At 38.6% G+C, this 14053-nt stretch overlaps 1 protein-coding gene across 1 annotated transcript in view; it reads right to left on the reverse strand.

The window, feature by feature from the left end:
- LOC100547461 (phosphate-regulating neutral endopeptidase PHEX-like) overlaps positions 1-8944 on the reverse strand; it is a 34968-nt gene extending 26024 nt beyond the window's left edge. Inside the window, exons 1-2 of the mRNA XM_010725777.3 lie at positions 8870-8944; positions 7057-7160 (exon numbers count right to left, since the gene is read on the reverse strand). Coding sequence (XP_010724079.1) covers positions 7057-7160; positions 8870-8935 — 170 coding nt within the window. The 5' untranslated portion in view covers positions 8936-8944. The remainder of the gene's footprint in view (positions 1-7056; positions 7161-8869) is intronic.
- Positions 8945-14053: the final 5109 nt, after the last annotated feature.

Below are 14053 nucleotides of genomic sequence, written 5' to 3' on the forward strand. Positions count from 1 at the left end.
AAATTAAAGTAATAAAGATTATGAGAATTAGTCATTAATTCATAATAAATTAGAAACAACTGTAATAAACATACAAAAAGGAAAATCCTGATGTCTTTAGCAGTACATTACTCAGAAGTTTTGAAAGGCTCAAAAGCAATGAATATAATGAAAATGCTTTGGAAATTTTCTTTCAAAGAGAAGAGATGGCAGCTGCACAACAATGAGCAAGACAAAGGAAGATCTAACAGAACATGGAAAATGTGTGATGTTGGTGACATTCAAGTCCACAATTTGTGCTTTAAAATAGCACCATCAAATGAACGAGTGATCCGCAGATACCGACTGTTTTCCTGGCAACTCATATCCTCATGTAAACCATACAACAAAGAGGAGAGTTTCAGAATGGCAGCATTCTGTCTTTTATCCATAAATTTATCTGCTGCTCTCACGTTCAAAGCTTATTTCACAATGCAGCAACTAGAAAAAGTAACCAAGGAAAGCCAAGTGTGATGGCATGTAAATATCTTAACCATCCATCACATTAGAGTCTCTAATTGCCACAGATAATTCTCCCAGTTTTGTTTATTAGGAGATGCTGAAGGGGAGGAGCAAGGGGAGGTTGTTTATTTTGTTGTGTTTTCTGTTTCCTCCTTAATAAAGGAATGAAATATTAGGGGTAATGTAATGAGATAATTGAATATTTAAGAAATAATACCTATGATGTAGGGGGGGGGGTGGAAGTCAGGGGCTATAATTTGCTACATTTTAATTTCACATCTGTTCATAGAATTGATGAGCTGAATTGTTAAGGATTCCAGCTAGCCACCTATGCAGTGGTACCTGCTCTCCTGGTTTAGCAGTAGCTCTGAAAAACTTGTCACTTCTTGATGAGGAGACCTCAGAGGGACCCCATCTGAAACACTCAGTACTTTAATTTGGATTTCACTGAAGTTTGAGCAAAGACAAATAGCACTGCAACTTCCACCTTACTCTGTCAGTTTATTCCACTTAAAACATCCTTTCTATTCCCTTGAACGGCATCTTTTAAGCATGAAAAGGGCTTCCGAACCACAAATACTTCCTTTTTATAAATCCGTCTTACAGTGCATGTCTTACAGGGTTCCCTCATTTTCAGTCACAGGATCAAGGGCCCGAGGCAGATAACTTACACTTCAAAACAGACTGATGTGCTTTGATCTCCTCTCCATCCTCTTTACAGTTGCAGTCATGGGGCCCACACTGGGCTCATCACAACTCAGTCAGGACAGGAAATACCACAAGCAGTGGTTGAAGAGCTCATTACTGACAAACAGTGCCTCTCTAACAGTACAAGTCTACACCTGTTTTTACTGGGTAAGGAGCTAACCATAGTAATGCATGTGTTTACAGAAACATCTCACTTAGACTCAAAGAAACCAAGGACATCACACCACTACTGGTCACACTTTGATACCTACGAACCTACCTCGTAGCTTGTAGACAAGCTACTGAGTCTCATCACAACATCTCTATCCCAAGGCTACTCCTTCCTTGATGATCCACCATTGCTACAGCAGAGCCCATCTTGTCTCCTGAGCTTGATATAAGCCACAGACCAAAAGCAGTTTCATTTTTCTCAGTGTAAAATTGTCCTTTGTTCTTTCCAAGTCACAGTTACATGAGAAGGCCTCAGGAACAACTCAGTATGAAATTTGTTACATTTTTGAGCAGGTAGGAAGCTGTACCAAGGAGTCACAAAGGAAAGAGTTTTCAAGTGACAAGCAGAGTATACTTGCTGAATTACATGTTTGACATTTAGACACTCTGGCAAAGAGCATATTTGCACTCCGGCATTCTGTTGTACCACTCCAAGCCACTCTAAAGAAGATTTAGAAAGCATTTTCTACAAAAGAACAGAAATATCAGAGACTGCTTCCATTCAGACAAGATGAACAACTTCACCTCAAATCAAAAAGCCAGCATTTTTCAGTGAGATCCTTGAAAAGACTGAGCCTTCAGTGACAGACTTTAATCATAGAATCACAGAATCACCAAGGTTGGAAAAATCTTCTAAGATGGTCCAGTTCAATCGTCCACCTAACAACATTTCCCAATAAACCATTTCCCTCAGTACAACATCTAAACGTTTCAACACCTCCAGGAATGGTAACACCGCCACCTCCCCGGGCAGCATGTTCCGGAGCCTGACCACTCTCTCAGAGAAGAAGTACTTCCTAATGCCCAGCCTGAACCTCCCTTGGCACAGCTTGAGGCCATTCCCTCTCGTCCTATTGCTAGTCACATGAAAGAAGAGGCTGATTCCCACCTCCTCACAACCTCCCTTCAGGTGGTTCAGAGTGATAAGGTCACCTCTGGGACTCCTGCAGACAAAATAATCCACGTTCCCTCAACCTCTCCTCCTTAGGATTGTGCTCCAGACTCCTCACCAGCTTCACTGCCCTTAACTAATAATATATCAAATAAATATATGAGGAGCTGTAATAAATAGCTGTCAATGTTAAATTTTAAGGTGAAGCAAATTTAGAAATAGCTCTCACATTCCTGTTTGAAGTCAGGTTGCCTGGGAATTTGCTCTAGATCTAGTTACAATGTCAGTGCATTTGCTCTATTATCAGAAGCATAGAAAAGGCATAACAAAATATAAGCTCCCATTAATTACAGACAGTTGTTTTCACCATTTCCATTTCTTATTAGCATGTGAAAGAGGAACAGCTATGAACAAAGTCCTGTAATGTTACTTATCAACTTCAAGCAGTCAAAACATAACCTGGCAGACTTGATATTTGTAAATTTGAAATCTCTTGTGGAAAAAATCTTTCACTGAAATAATAACTAAGGCAGATACTCTGTTAGGCTTTTGTTACAGCTCTCTTCACCATATCTTTCTTCCTGAGTTGAGAACATAGTGCAATACATTGGCAATCATGTAAAGTGTTGACCGGGAACCCTTACAATGAAGGGAAAAGCTTATTTCTGTAATTCTCTGCAAAGCATGAACTGAAGTTTCAGTTTGTTCTCTCAACTTTTTGAGTAAGTAAATCACTCTGGTATAGAGTTGCTAATGAAGTTGGAATCTGGAAAATCTCTTCAAAAGGTAATAAAAGGCAACAAAGAAAAATCCACTACAGGGGAAGCCATCTTCAAGGTAACTTTCAAAAGTGTATTTCCTGTTCACACTGTTAGCCAACTTTATACATTTGCCTGTATAAAAATACCTCCTATGTTAGGCTGCCATCTGTTTCCCTCAGGCCTAGGGAAGCAACAAGGATGGTGAGTCTGGGCCCAGCCTCCAGTGCCATATCACTGCTTAAACTGAGATTTAAAGGTCAGGAAAAGGCTCCATTAGGCTCTTTCCAGCCTCTCCTCTCCAGAGCAGGCCTACCCACAGGATTTCTAAGCTCAGAGCCCTGTGGCAGTCAACAGTCTGCCCAGCATCTTCTGTGCCTGCTTTTGTTTTTTTTTTTGAGCAGTTTTTGTGGTGTCCCTAACCATATCCAGCCCAGTACATCTGAAAACTGCCCTTCTCTGCAGAAACCAAGGGCCAGGATGGACAAACAACTGTGTGTGATTGAAAAATTGAAATAAGTCCTGCAGAAAATCCAGGATCACTTCTTGTGTGTCCTGTGACAGGGTTACCAGATGCCTACATTTCCAGCACAGAGGGTTGAGTGAAATAATCTTTCATATTATTTCTTGACTTCAAAGGAAAAAGACAATAATAATGTAGTGAGATGCCCAAAATGTTCTCTGACTTCTTGTTATGTGCAAACATGCTATAGGTGTTAAGAAGCATAGATTCAATCACTGTTAAAAAGATGTTTGTTTACATATACATGAGTATTTACACATATTAACAAATATGGCTCCAAGGATGGTTAAATGCCAGTGAAACCCCAATTCTCCTCTATTTCTCCCTTCCATATGCTCCCTTTCACCTCCCTCTGCTATAGTCATGTCTTACCTGGATTAAGGTAATTGCCTTCACAGTTGTTCTCCTCCCTCCTGTGCTCTACCTTTCCAGCCTTGTCACCTCTATTCAGTCCTGTCCATCTAACTGGCACTGCTTCAGGCATCATATTCTTCAGCCACTGCCACAAATCCCTCCTGTACATCTCTGTCCCGATACTAGCATTACTCCCTGGTTTGAAAGAGATGGCTCTGAAGACAAGAGCCAGTTCCCCAGCCAGCTGCTGGGATCATGGCCAGCATGCAAGGCAGTGTTGTGACTGCCTTCAGGGTATCCAGCCCCTGGGCACCCCAGTATGATATCGCATCTCCTTAGCAAGAGCTGGTATGAAATGTGTCCCCATGCATCCCTCCATCCATGGCCAGAGCAACACCACACCTGAGCCCTCCCCATTCCTTTTTGCTCTAAGCCAAGTGACCACTAGATCAGGAGGGAGCAAAACATAAGACAAAGAATTGTGATAAATACTCCTATTTTGGGACATTTTTTCTGTTTCTTAGATTATAAAACTTGTATTTCCAGAATAACTGTTCCCACTTTGAAATGCACATATTCCTCTTTACTGAACTCCTTTGCCTTCTCAGCTCCTTTGTCTGTCCCCCTGATGGTACTTTCCTGGTGTTCTAAGTGAGCCAACACTTTGATTTTTTCATATAGCTGATTATGCTGATGAAGGAGTCCATTTTGACTCCCAAGAAATCTGCACTGTCTGCTAAATGAATATAGTGTTTCACTTTTGGGGATAATAAAGAGGTAGTAATGAATAGGCATTAGCTTTTTTCCTTACATACTCTTTTTTCTTATTTGTCAGTCCACTGCATGGATCATCTTATAATATCTATCTCTAAATGTAAATGTAAATATTTTGGTAAAAGCTACTTAATTAGGGAAATGAGGAAACAAAGAAAACAGAAACAATCCCAAAGGGTAATTCTCTATTAACAAAGCACCAAGCTTCAGTGTAGACCAATGATCTGTGGAGTTCAATGAATGATACAGAAAGAAAAGAAAGAAAAAAGAGAAGCAAAAGCATCAAAAAGAAGTAGTCTGATAATCAAAATGTGGCAAGATCTGATACTTTTAAGTCCACCTTTGTTGTACCTCTGACTGATGGAAGTCCTCTTTGTTATAATAAATTAAAACATAGGCTGGCATTCTTACTAACAGGGACAATGGCTTCCTGTGCCTTGATATACCTCAGATGACACAGCAACAGATGTCAGCCTAAGGCCATCACCTTCAGATTTCATTTCTGTCCCAAAGTATATGTAGAGGCAGAATAACCTCCCATGAGAAATCACTGTGGCTGAGAACCAGGTGGGTTTAGCCCTGGCCCCACAAACAGTATAGCATGTAGCTGTACTGGTGAAGGAGAAATGCAGAACACGAAATTGGGATGACTGGGACCAGAGGGCCCTATGGTCTCTCCCCAGCCATGCCCAGCCAGTGAGCTGCCTGGGATTGAGATGTGATGGTCTGTCCCCTGGCCTGTATGCATGCACACTTGGGGACAGCAATCCCACCAGGAGTTCCCATCTCCCCTCTACAATGTAGACAGTGCAGAAGGGATCATTGATTCTATTTTATTCCACTTTCAGTGGATGAGCTACTTTTTGACACTAGTCCCGTTTATTTCCCTGTTGTTTTTTTTTTTAGCAAAGGAAAATGCAAAAGCAGACATGAACAGATCTACTTAAGGGCAAGACAAAGGTGACGAAAGGTCTTCTGTTAAATAACCCTTGAAATAAGAGGGCAAAGACAAGGAAGTAATCAATCTTGTAATGTTTGGTAGAGTAAAACCTTCATTTTTTAAGCTTACTCACACGATGTGACAGTTCTTAGATTACAGCCCCTGAGGTGCACAATGAGGGATTATCTGACCATTAATGTCCCTTACAGGGGACATTTTGCATCGTGCCATTAATCTATTTGGTTTGTGTTGGTGCTGTCTCAACTTTGCTCAGAGGATGAGGGCTGCTGTGTACCATTTCGAGAGAGAATCATAAAATCACAGAATGGCCCAGGTTGGAAGGGATCTCAAGGATCATCAAGCTCCAAATCTTCTGCAGCAGGCAGGGCCACCAACCTCCACATTCAATACTAGACCAGGCTGCCCACGGCCCCATCCAACCTGGCCTTGAACACCTCCAGGGACAGGGCATCCACAGCCTCTCTGGGCAACTTCATCACTCTGTTATGTTTCACTAGGGATAACAATTGCAATGTCAGAGAAAAGTGGGACAAGGTAAAACCCAACATTAAAATTAAGCTATAAACATTCCCTCAAGTAAACAATACCAAATTATGAAACTCTAAGCAGGCACAGGCTGTGCCTCTCCTGCTGGCACAATCTACCATCCCCGAAACAAGGTAGAGTTCTGTATGAGCAAGAATTTCTGGAGCCATAGGGAAATCGCATCACAGGAGTTAAGCAGCTGCACTGATTTCAAGGTCTCCATGCAGGAGGAGTCATTTTTTAAGTAGCATGATTAAAATAATTAATTTCTGTTTAGGTTTTAATTTGCATTTTAAGGATTTGATTACCCACCAGTAAGAAGAGAGACTGATTCTTTCACGTATTGGATGACTGTATATGTGATACAATTTGTATTCTCTGGCTTACAAATAAATAAATATAAGTAAATCAAATCATGCCTTAGTTCGTATCATTGCTATCAACAGCAGGTAACTAACAGTACTAATTACTAATAATAATAATAATATTTCTTGATAATGGTTCAATTCATAGGAAATTTATTTCATAAATCCCTGCTGTACAATTCCAAATTCTAACTGCGACATAATCCACTTTTAACTGAAATTCAATTACTCCTTTTTTTCATTAAATTAAAAGTTTAAGCTGTAAGCATATGACCATTGTGCATCAGAATAGGAATATCTAGAACTTAATGAAAAAAGCAATTCTGTGATAAAAATATCCACAGGAGTTGCTGAATAACAATTATTTTGCTTTTTTTGCCCACAAGTATTTTTATTGCAATATGTTGCTGTACCTGTAATTCTATTACAATGAAATCATATAAATTAAATACTATAAATTAAAACACTGTTAAAAGAGTATGAAAATTTAGCTTTTGACTACTCACTCTGTTTTTGGAACTTCTTTTCTAAGCCAGTAGAAATCAGATTGGGCTGCATATTTGCGAGTTTGTAAAACGTTGCCAAAATAGTCACTTTCTGTAAACTTCAGCTGTACAGGCAAAGCACAGATATTTTTTAGAACACGTCCAAGGAAACAAGAACTGACAAAATAATCAGAACTTTAATTAAAATAAAAAAATTTCATCAAAATAAATTCCATTTGTTTTGATCATGTACAAAAAAAAACAAAAAACAAAACAAAACTAAACAAAAAAAAAAAAACAATGATCAAAACAATGATCAAAACAAATGACATTTCCACAGTTGGTAGAAAAAATAAATATTTTGTGATACTGGTTTAAAAATGGATGGTGAATGGATTTACACAAGCGACTGGGATATCAGAAAAGCTTTTGCCTGTGCAGATGCAGCTGAGGAAATCAGAAATACCCAATGATGAATTGCAGACTGCACTTTTCTACAGCTATTAAAAGGCAGCCTCTTCTCTTTAAGAGAAGAGGTCTATCCTCATTTTTAAAACTTCATTTTAAAACCACTTTCAAGACAGTAACAAAGCCTCTTTTCTCTGTTTGCTTCACATTTCATTGCAAATGGTTTGTACAGTATGCCCTTGGAGGATTCTGCTGCTGTTTTTACAGGTTTTTACCATTACTCGCATTAAACTCATACAGACATAGGGTTCCATGTTCCCACAAATCTCCACATCTATTAACAACCCACACACACAACTAACCATGCAAGAAAAAGTTATTCTACTCTTTTATAAATCCAGCTGAGATCCCTGTTGTCAATTTCAAGCAATACCAGGATTTGTGAGGGATTTATCTTTTTTTTTCCCCAACTGTGATTAATAATAATAATAATTATTATTATTGCTAGATATAACCACTTATCTGTGGTATTTCCATACCCTGAGTGGCAAAGCTAGTCACATCCTCTGTCTCTTTGCACTGGCTTCACAGCACCACCTCACCCTACTCTTCCATGGACAAAGACTAAGCTTGTAGAGTTGGCTCTTCCAAGGATCCCCAATAAATCATGCCACCTTTCAGCATTGTTTCATGTTCTCTGGCAAATTAACTCTATCCCTACTTGGATTTTAAGTGGTTCAAGATTGAATTTGTGGTTCCACTTTGCCTATGACTTGAAGTAATTCAATTCATCACACACATGCCACAATTACTTTTTTGGAAAATGACAAAATATATTATTCTTCATCATCTTCCTTTCAGCTATAGCTAAATTGAATAAATACTGGCTCAGGATTGAGGCCCCAACAGTATCCTTGTCCAGCTTGTCTAATTGTAGGGCTGTACAGCAATTAGGGCCTGAAGACATGATAATCAATAAGCTTAGAAAATTCATAGCATGGAGAAAAAGCAGAGAGCCTATACTAATGTTGGAATCATCAATTGTGATAATTCAGACAAAAAAAAACACACTAGGCTTTTTGAAGGCTGTTACCTTAAGGAGATACTTTTTTTTTCTTCTTTTTTCTTTTTTTTTTTTAATAACTAAACACAACATTTAAGCTGGGGTACTTTTAACCTGAAAAATGGTTAATAGCAGGAAGGTTCATTACACGCAGGTAAATTTTACTGCCAGCTGGCATGATGGTCATCTTACTTCAACACAACATCATTGACTTTTTATGTAGTAGAGCTTAAAAACAACCAAGCAAGCCGAAATCCAGTTGTGAGCTAAACAAAAGAAAAGCTTTGATTTTGAACAGCAATAGAAGAGAGCAGAGAATGGTCCCAAGATGTAAAAGAAGAAAGCTGCAAGTCTGACACTTACTGTTTTGATGTCTTCATTAATATATGTGTCATTCATTATAAATTGAGGGTAACCCACTTTTGCCATAACTGCTTTTGCCTTTGAAAAAGAAAGAAAGAAAGAATTGGCAGATATAAACATTTCTCTTTTTTTTTTGTCTCCATTATTTTCCATTGCATAGTACTATGTCTCTCTGAAGGCATCTTGATTTAACTTCAAACCAACTTGCCTACAAGGTAAATTCAGCATCACAAATGAGTTTCACTTTGCAACGTGGTCAGATTATCACAGTGGGTTTGTTGACACCTGCAGAATTTTTGCAGAATTACAGCAATCTGTTTGAAAACAAAAATCTTATTCTTAACAGCTGGTCTTCTCTACCAGTAACTGAGATAATCAAGTGGTCAAAATGCTTCTTTTTACAATGTTTTCCAAAAGGCCTCAGACAATGTGCCATTTTGCAGTGGCCCAGCAGCTGGTACACATCCAAGTGTTAAAATATATTTATTTCACAGATATGGCTAAGCCTGGATCCCAGCAGGAGCAAACCAATGATTTCATTGATGATCACTTCCCTTTACATCTGAGGATGGGTGAACATTTTTCTGATGGACATTTTACTTTCCTCAAACCACATGGCTGAACTTTAGTTCATTCTCTTCTTTCAGCTCTCTAATTTACAGCCTTTAGCCTTTGCTGACATCATTAATGGTGTTAAAGTGAGACACTTAGCTTTTCTTTGACTTTGTTTTTTTCCTTTTCAGTGATGAACTGGTCCCAGTGTTTATGCGTAATCTGTGTAAACATGCTGGTGTGAATTCATAGCAGCTGTAAATGAGCATTGCCAATTCATAAATCATAGCATAAAGATATAAACAACTTTAGCAGCGGCCTCACAAAAACAGCAGCAGGTCACCCAGACACAGTGCATTGCTGTGAAAACAGTATATTTCCAAAGGAAAAGCAGAAGAATATGAAAGGATAAGATGATATACAAAGAAGTGAAATATGATAAAGCCATTGAATAAATTAAAGCTCTGATGGATCAGGGTAGTACAAAGTTTTCACTTCATATGTTTTTGGGAAGCTGAACTTAATGTATTCTCAAATATTTTGGGATTTCCTCCATCCCTCACAAAAAGCTCTTCTGGAAATATTGTCTGGAAAGTCAAATGTCTAAATACAAGTGAATATTGCAAGATACAAAATACAACAAACTGACTGAGTTTTAAACAAACAAGAGTCATACCAACACTGCGTTCTACCTGCAAGCAGATCCTGGATCTCTCTGGTTGCCCACCGTCTTCTGCTTCTTTCTTGCAGCACGGGATGGTGGGTCAAGGGAAGGTCCCCTTTTCTCCACAATAAAATCCTTGCCCTTTTTTTCACCTCCACAGCATCTCATACAACAAAGCCTCTTATGAAGACCACAGGCAGCAAGAATTAGAATCGTTTGTTCCACAACAGTAAGAAAGCTGATAGGGTCTGCCTCAGTTTAACAAAAATTCTCTTCTATTTTGTTTTCAAGAAGAAAAACCTATTAGCTTCTTGAAACTCCTTCAATTTCTCAATCTCATTTCCAACCTAAAGTCATAATCCTCCACTTGTGACATCACAATTAATTGTGGTTGAGATAATTAAGATGTCTCAAATAGAAGATTACAACTTCAGGTGGGAAATTAGCAGCAGGAGCAGATGAACTCTTAAGTAAGAAAGATCCCATTGTCATGCAAATATCCCCAGTGAAAAAAAGACACAATGGAAGACAAATGCTGAACAGGAAATATGAAATGAGCCAAATTAACTCTCAGCTGAATGTTTTCTCAGTTTTCCAGAAGGTACAGCAGCCTTTCAAGATAGTTTAAATGCCTGAGGGGGAAAAAAGGGAAAGAGAGGAGAGCACAATTCATCTGCAAGTTTGTATGTAATCAAGAGTGTCTATTTTTTGTTGCTGATGGTGCTGTCAGGTCTAGCTGACAGAACTTTTGCAAGAGACTGGAAAATTTCCTTTTCCATTTTCAGTATTTCAGTCCCAGTTGTTACACTAGCCTAGATAAAGCAAAGTGCAAAACTCATCAGTTTTAGTTTCTATTTAGTCAGCTGCTTAAACAAATTCAGTGAATCTCAAATGTTCTGCATGTTTTCCTGTCATCATTTGAATTACTCTAAGTTGAATCTACTTAATTGACCCTTAACACTTCGGTATTTACATTATATCTATTTAATTAACTTATATAATGAACAGTAATATTTTAAGAACAATTTAGAGTGCAACTTGCAAAAAGTATTAACTTTGTCAGTACAATGCCATTTCAATCATGATTTACTCAGTACTTTGTCAATCAAAAATTGTTGATTGAATTTAGGCATATAAAAGAACATTATTGTTTTTTCTGAAATACTATGTATCCTCTCACTTTCTAGACTGGCCTCAAAATGAAAGAAAAAGATTCACATGTTCATTGGCTGTAAAGAAGACTACAAAGCCAGGCTGGATCTGGCAGCACTCTTTTGCTCAAAGAAGTAGAGATGGACACTGCCCCCAGACCCACAGTCGTAGCTGTCTGGTATGACCACAACACATTCATCTTCCCTTTCCTACGTGGACATTTTGGAGTCCTTGTGGAATATCTGCCACATCTATTTCTTCTGCCAGGCAGCCCAGTGAGAGAAGCAGCATGGAGCCAGTTTTCAGCACTTTTAAACCCCACTCCTTAACCGAACATTTTTAAGAATAAGGATGATTCCTCCTCCAGGCTCCTTAGTAGCAGGTGTGATGTAAATTGACTTAAATATCATGTCCATAATATTATTTAATACTAATTTTATATTTCAGTTGTATTTAAATTGTTTAGTCTTGTCATGGCCCTGCTGTATGAGAAAAGGAAGATGGGAAAAGTTCTCCTAACCAGGCTACTTCAGGTGTAATAGGCTCACTTGATGAGTTACACAAATTCTTGCTTTGCATATTTGACAACTGATATTATAAGCTTAAGATTTCCATGAATGAGGAAAAACTGTCATATGATACTGAGATACTATGCTATAGAGTCAACATAAATTAAATAACAAATACCTATTAAATAACAAAGCTTGTCTCAGAGTATTTTGAATGTAACTCAGAAAATAATGCTGTTCTTAGTACTCTGATGTTTTAATAATGGCTAAATCTGTCTGTATTTTTTTAAATATGTACTTAGGGAAAAGTATTACTTTATTGTATGTGTTACTTAGAAAGTCTTACCATGATATGCATTGCAGAAGTCTGACTAAACACTAAGGTAGAACTTACTAGCAGCGCAATTCTTGTGCCTTCATGAATGTTCCACCAGTCACATAGGATAACAAAGATTCAGAAAAGCACCCTGTTATTAACACATCAAGTTAATTTGCTATCACGAAACGTATGTACATACTAAAATACCATTATGAAACAAAGCTTATGGTGCTGGCATTTTTGGGAATGCCACAAATGAATAACATCGTTTAGGAGCATTTTTGAGAACATCTAAAGCAAGAGCAAGAGGTGATGGCAGGCAAATCACTACAAGATTGTTTCATGCAACTTATATCTTGCTATATAGCTTCTCCCACAAAAGAAATGTGTCTCAAATTGGTCCTAATGTTATTCACGAGTCAACCAAACCTCCTGCTGAGGTATTCTCCCATGGTCAGACAAAATCTCAACCACGTAGCACATGCTGGTATGGGAGAAAGAGAGGTACAAGCTTACTTGATCAGAAGGACAAAGTATGTCCCTCTAGAGGACTGTTTCCAACCAACTGGCTCCAACCAGGATGAGGTCTAGGCCCATAGAGCCCATAGAGCCCACTGGGAAGGTAGCACGGGCACCAGGCCAAGATGCTGTGGTACATCAGCAAGTATACCCTGCTGCCAACAGGGAAGGATGTGGGGCTCCTGGTGGAGGGGACTGCTACCTATAGCCAAAGCAAAACTCCTGAGCGGATGTTGGAAGCCCTTCAAAATCCCTGGGAATTGCTCCACTGAGATTTCTCCCAATATCCTTGTTGTTAGGTCCAAACCCTTTCAGCTAAGCCCAGAGTGGAGCCCAATTTATCTACACAGCAGATAAGTTTGAAAGCATCTTCCTAAAAGTGGGTTTCTAAGTTTGCATGTTGGAAATTTCTTGCTTCCTTGGATAACTTTTCTATTCACTTGAATAATACTTAATGTTAATTTGAAGACTCCTTATTCATAAAACACTAGAAAGTAAAAAGCTCTGCTAAGACTGGCTTGTTCTTCGATAATCAAGTCAGTATTTTCCCCCTGAGAGGATTAAAAGTGCATTTAAAAGATCAGCCTTCCAGGAAGTGTGCATACACTTGGGCAAAGCAAATGAAATGTGACAAATGTATAGGAACCAACAATGTGGTAATTGCATCACACACAACTTTTTATAGTTTAAAGGCTCATTTGATTTCTCTCACTAGTTCACATATTAAGTAACCACATTACAGGAAGAAAAGGAGTGATAGGGTATTTGCTCCAGCTACTGTTCAGCACTCAGCCTAGCTTAGGTTGTTGGGTAACTTAAGGAAACTCATCTCCTCAGACTTCTTTTCCCATCACTAAAAGTGAGAGGCTCTTTTGGGGGTGATGCACAGCAGCAGCAAACTTTGCAGTAAGACATGATAACAATTTTCTATACAAGTGGCTAGAGAGAGCAGGCTCCAAGGCAGAAGACCTGATGCGCGCCCTCTCTGTCACTGATTACACAAGGAAGATCCATAACTGACTTCCACACAGTGGGGATTTTATTATAAGCATGTCTTTCTATCATGGTATGAGCACTGCAGATCAGTTTCCTACAGAGACAAAGCAAAGGCCTTTCACACCTAACAACTTGCTAAGGTGCAAACACCAGTTTCGATGCATCACTCCAGTCTAGTCAAATTTTCACTTGATACCAAGTTGTTTGTGAGATTTCAGAGAGCCTTTTTTGCCCATCAGAGTCAAATTCTGTTACTTTGTAGGCCTGCTAGTAACACCAAGTACCGATAACTTGCTGTAATATAAATAAATAAACAAAAATCTCTGCGCATCTCACTCCCAGCAAAATGATGAGTCTGACACAGATCTTCTGTATATCAACTTGACTCACAATAACTTTGTGAAGATCATTTTCAAGTTTCTAAAAATAAATTTTTAAAAAATTAATACAATTACAGTTTGCTGAAAAATTAG

The sequence above is a fragment of the Meleagris gallopavo genome, chromosome 1, assembly GCF_000146605.3.
Source record: "Meleagris gallopavo isolate NT-WF06-2002-E0010 breed Aviagen turkey brand Nicholas breeding stock chromosome 1, Turkey_5.1, whole genome shotgun sequence".
NCBI lineage: Eukaryota > Metazoa > Chordata > Aves > Galliformes > Phasianidae > Meleagris > Meleagris gallopavo.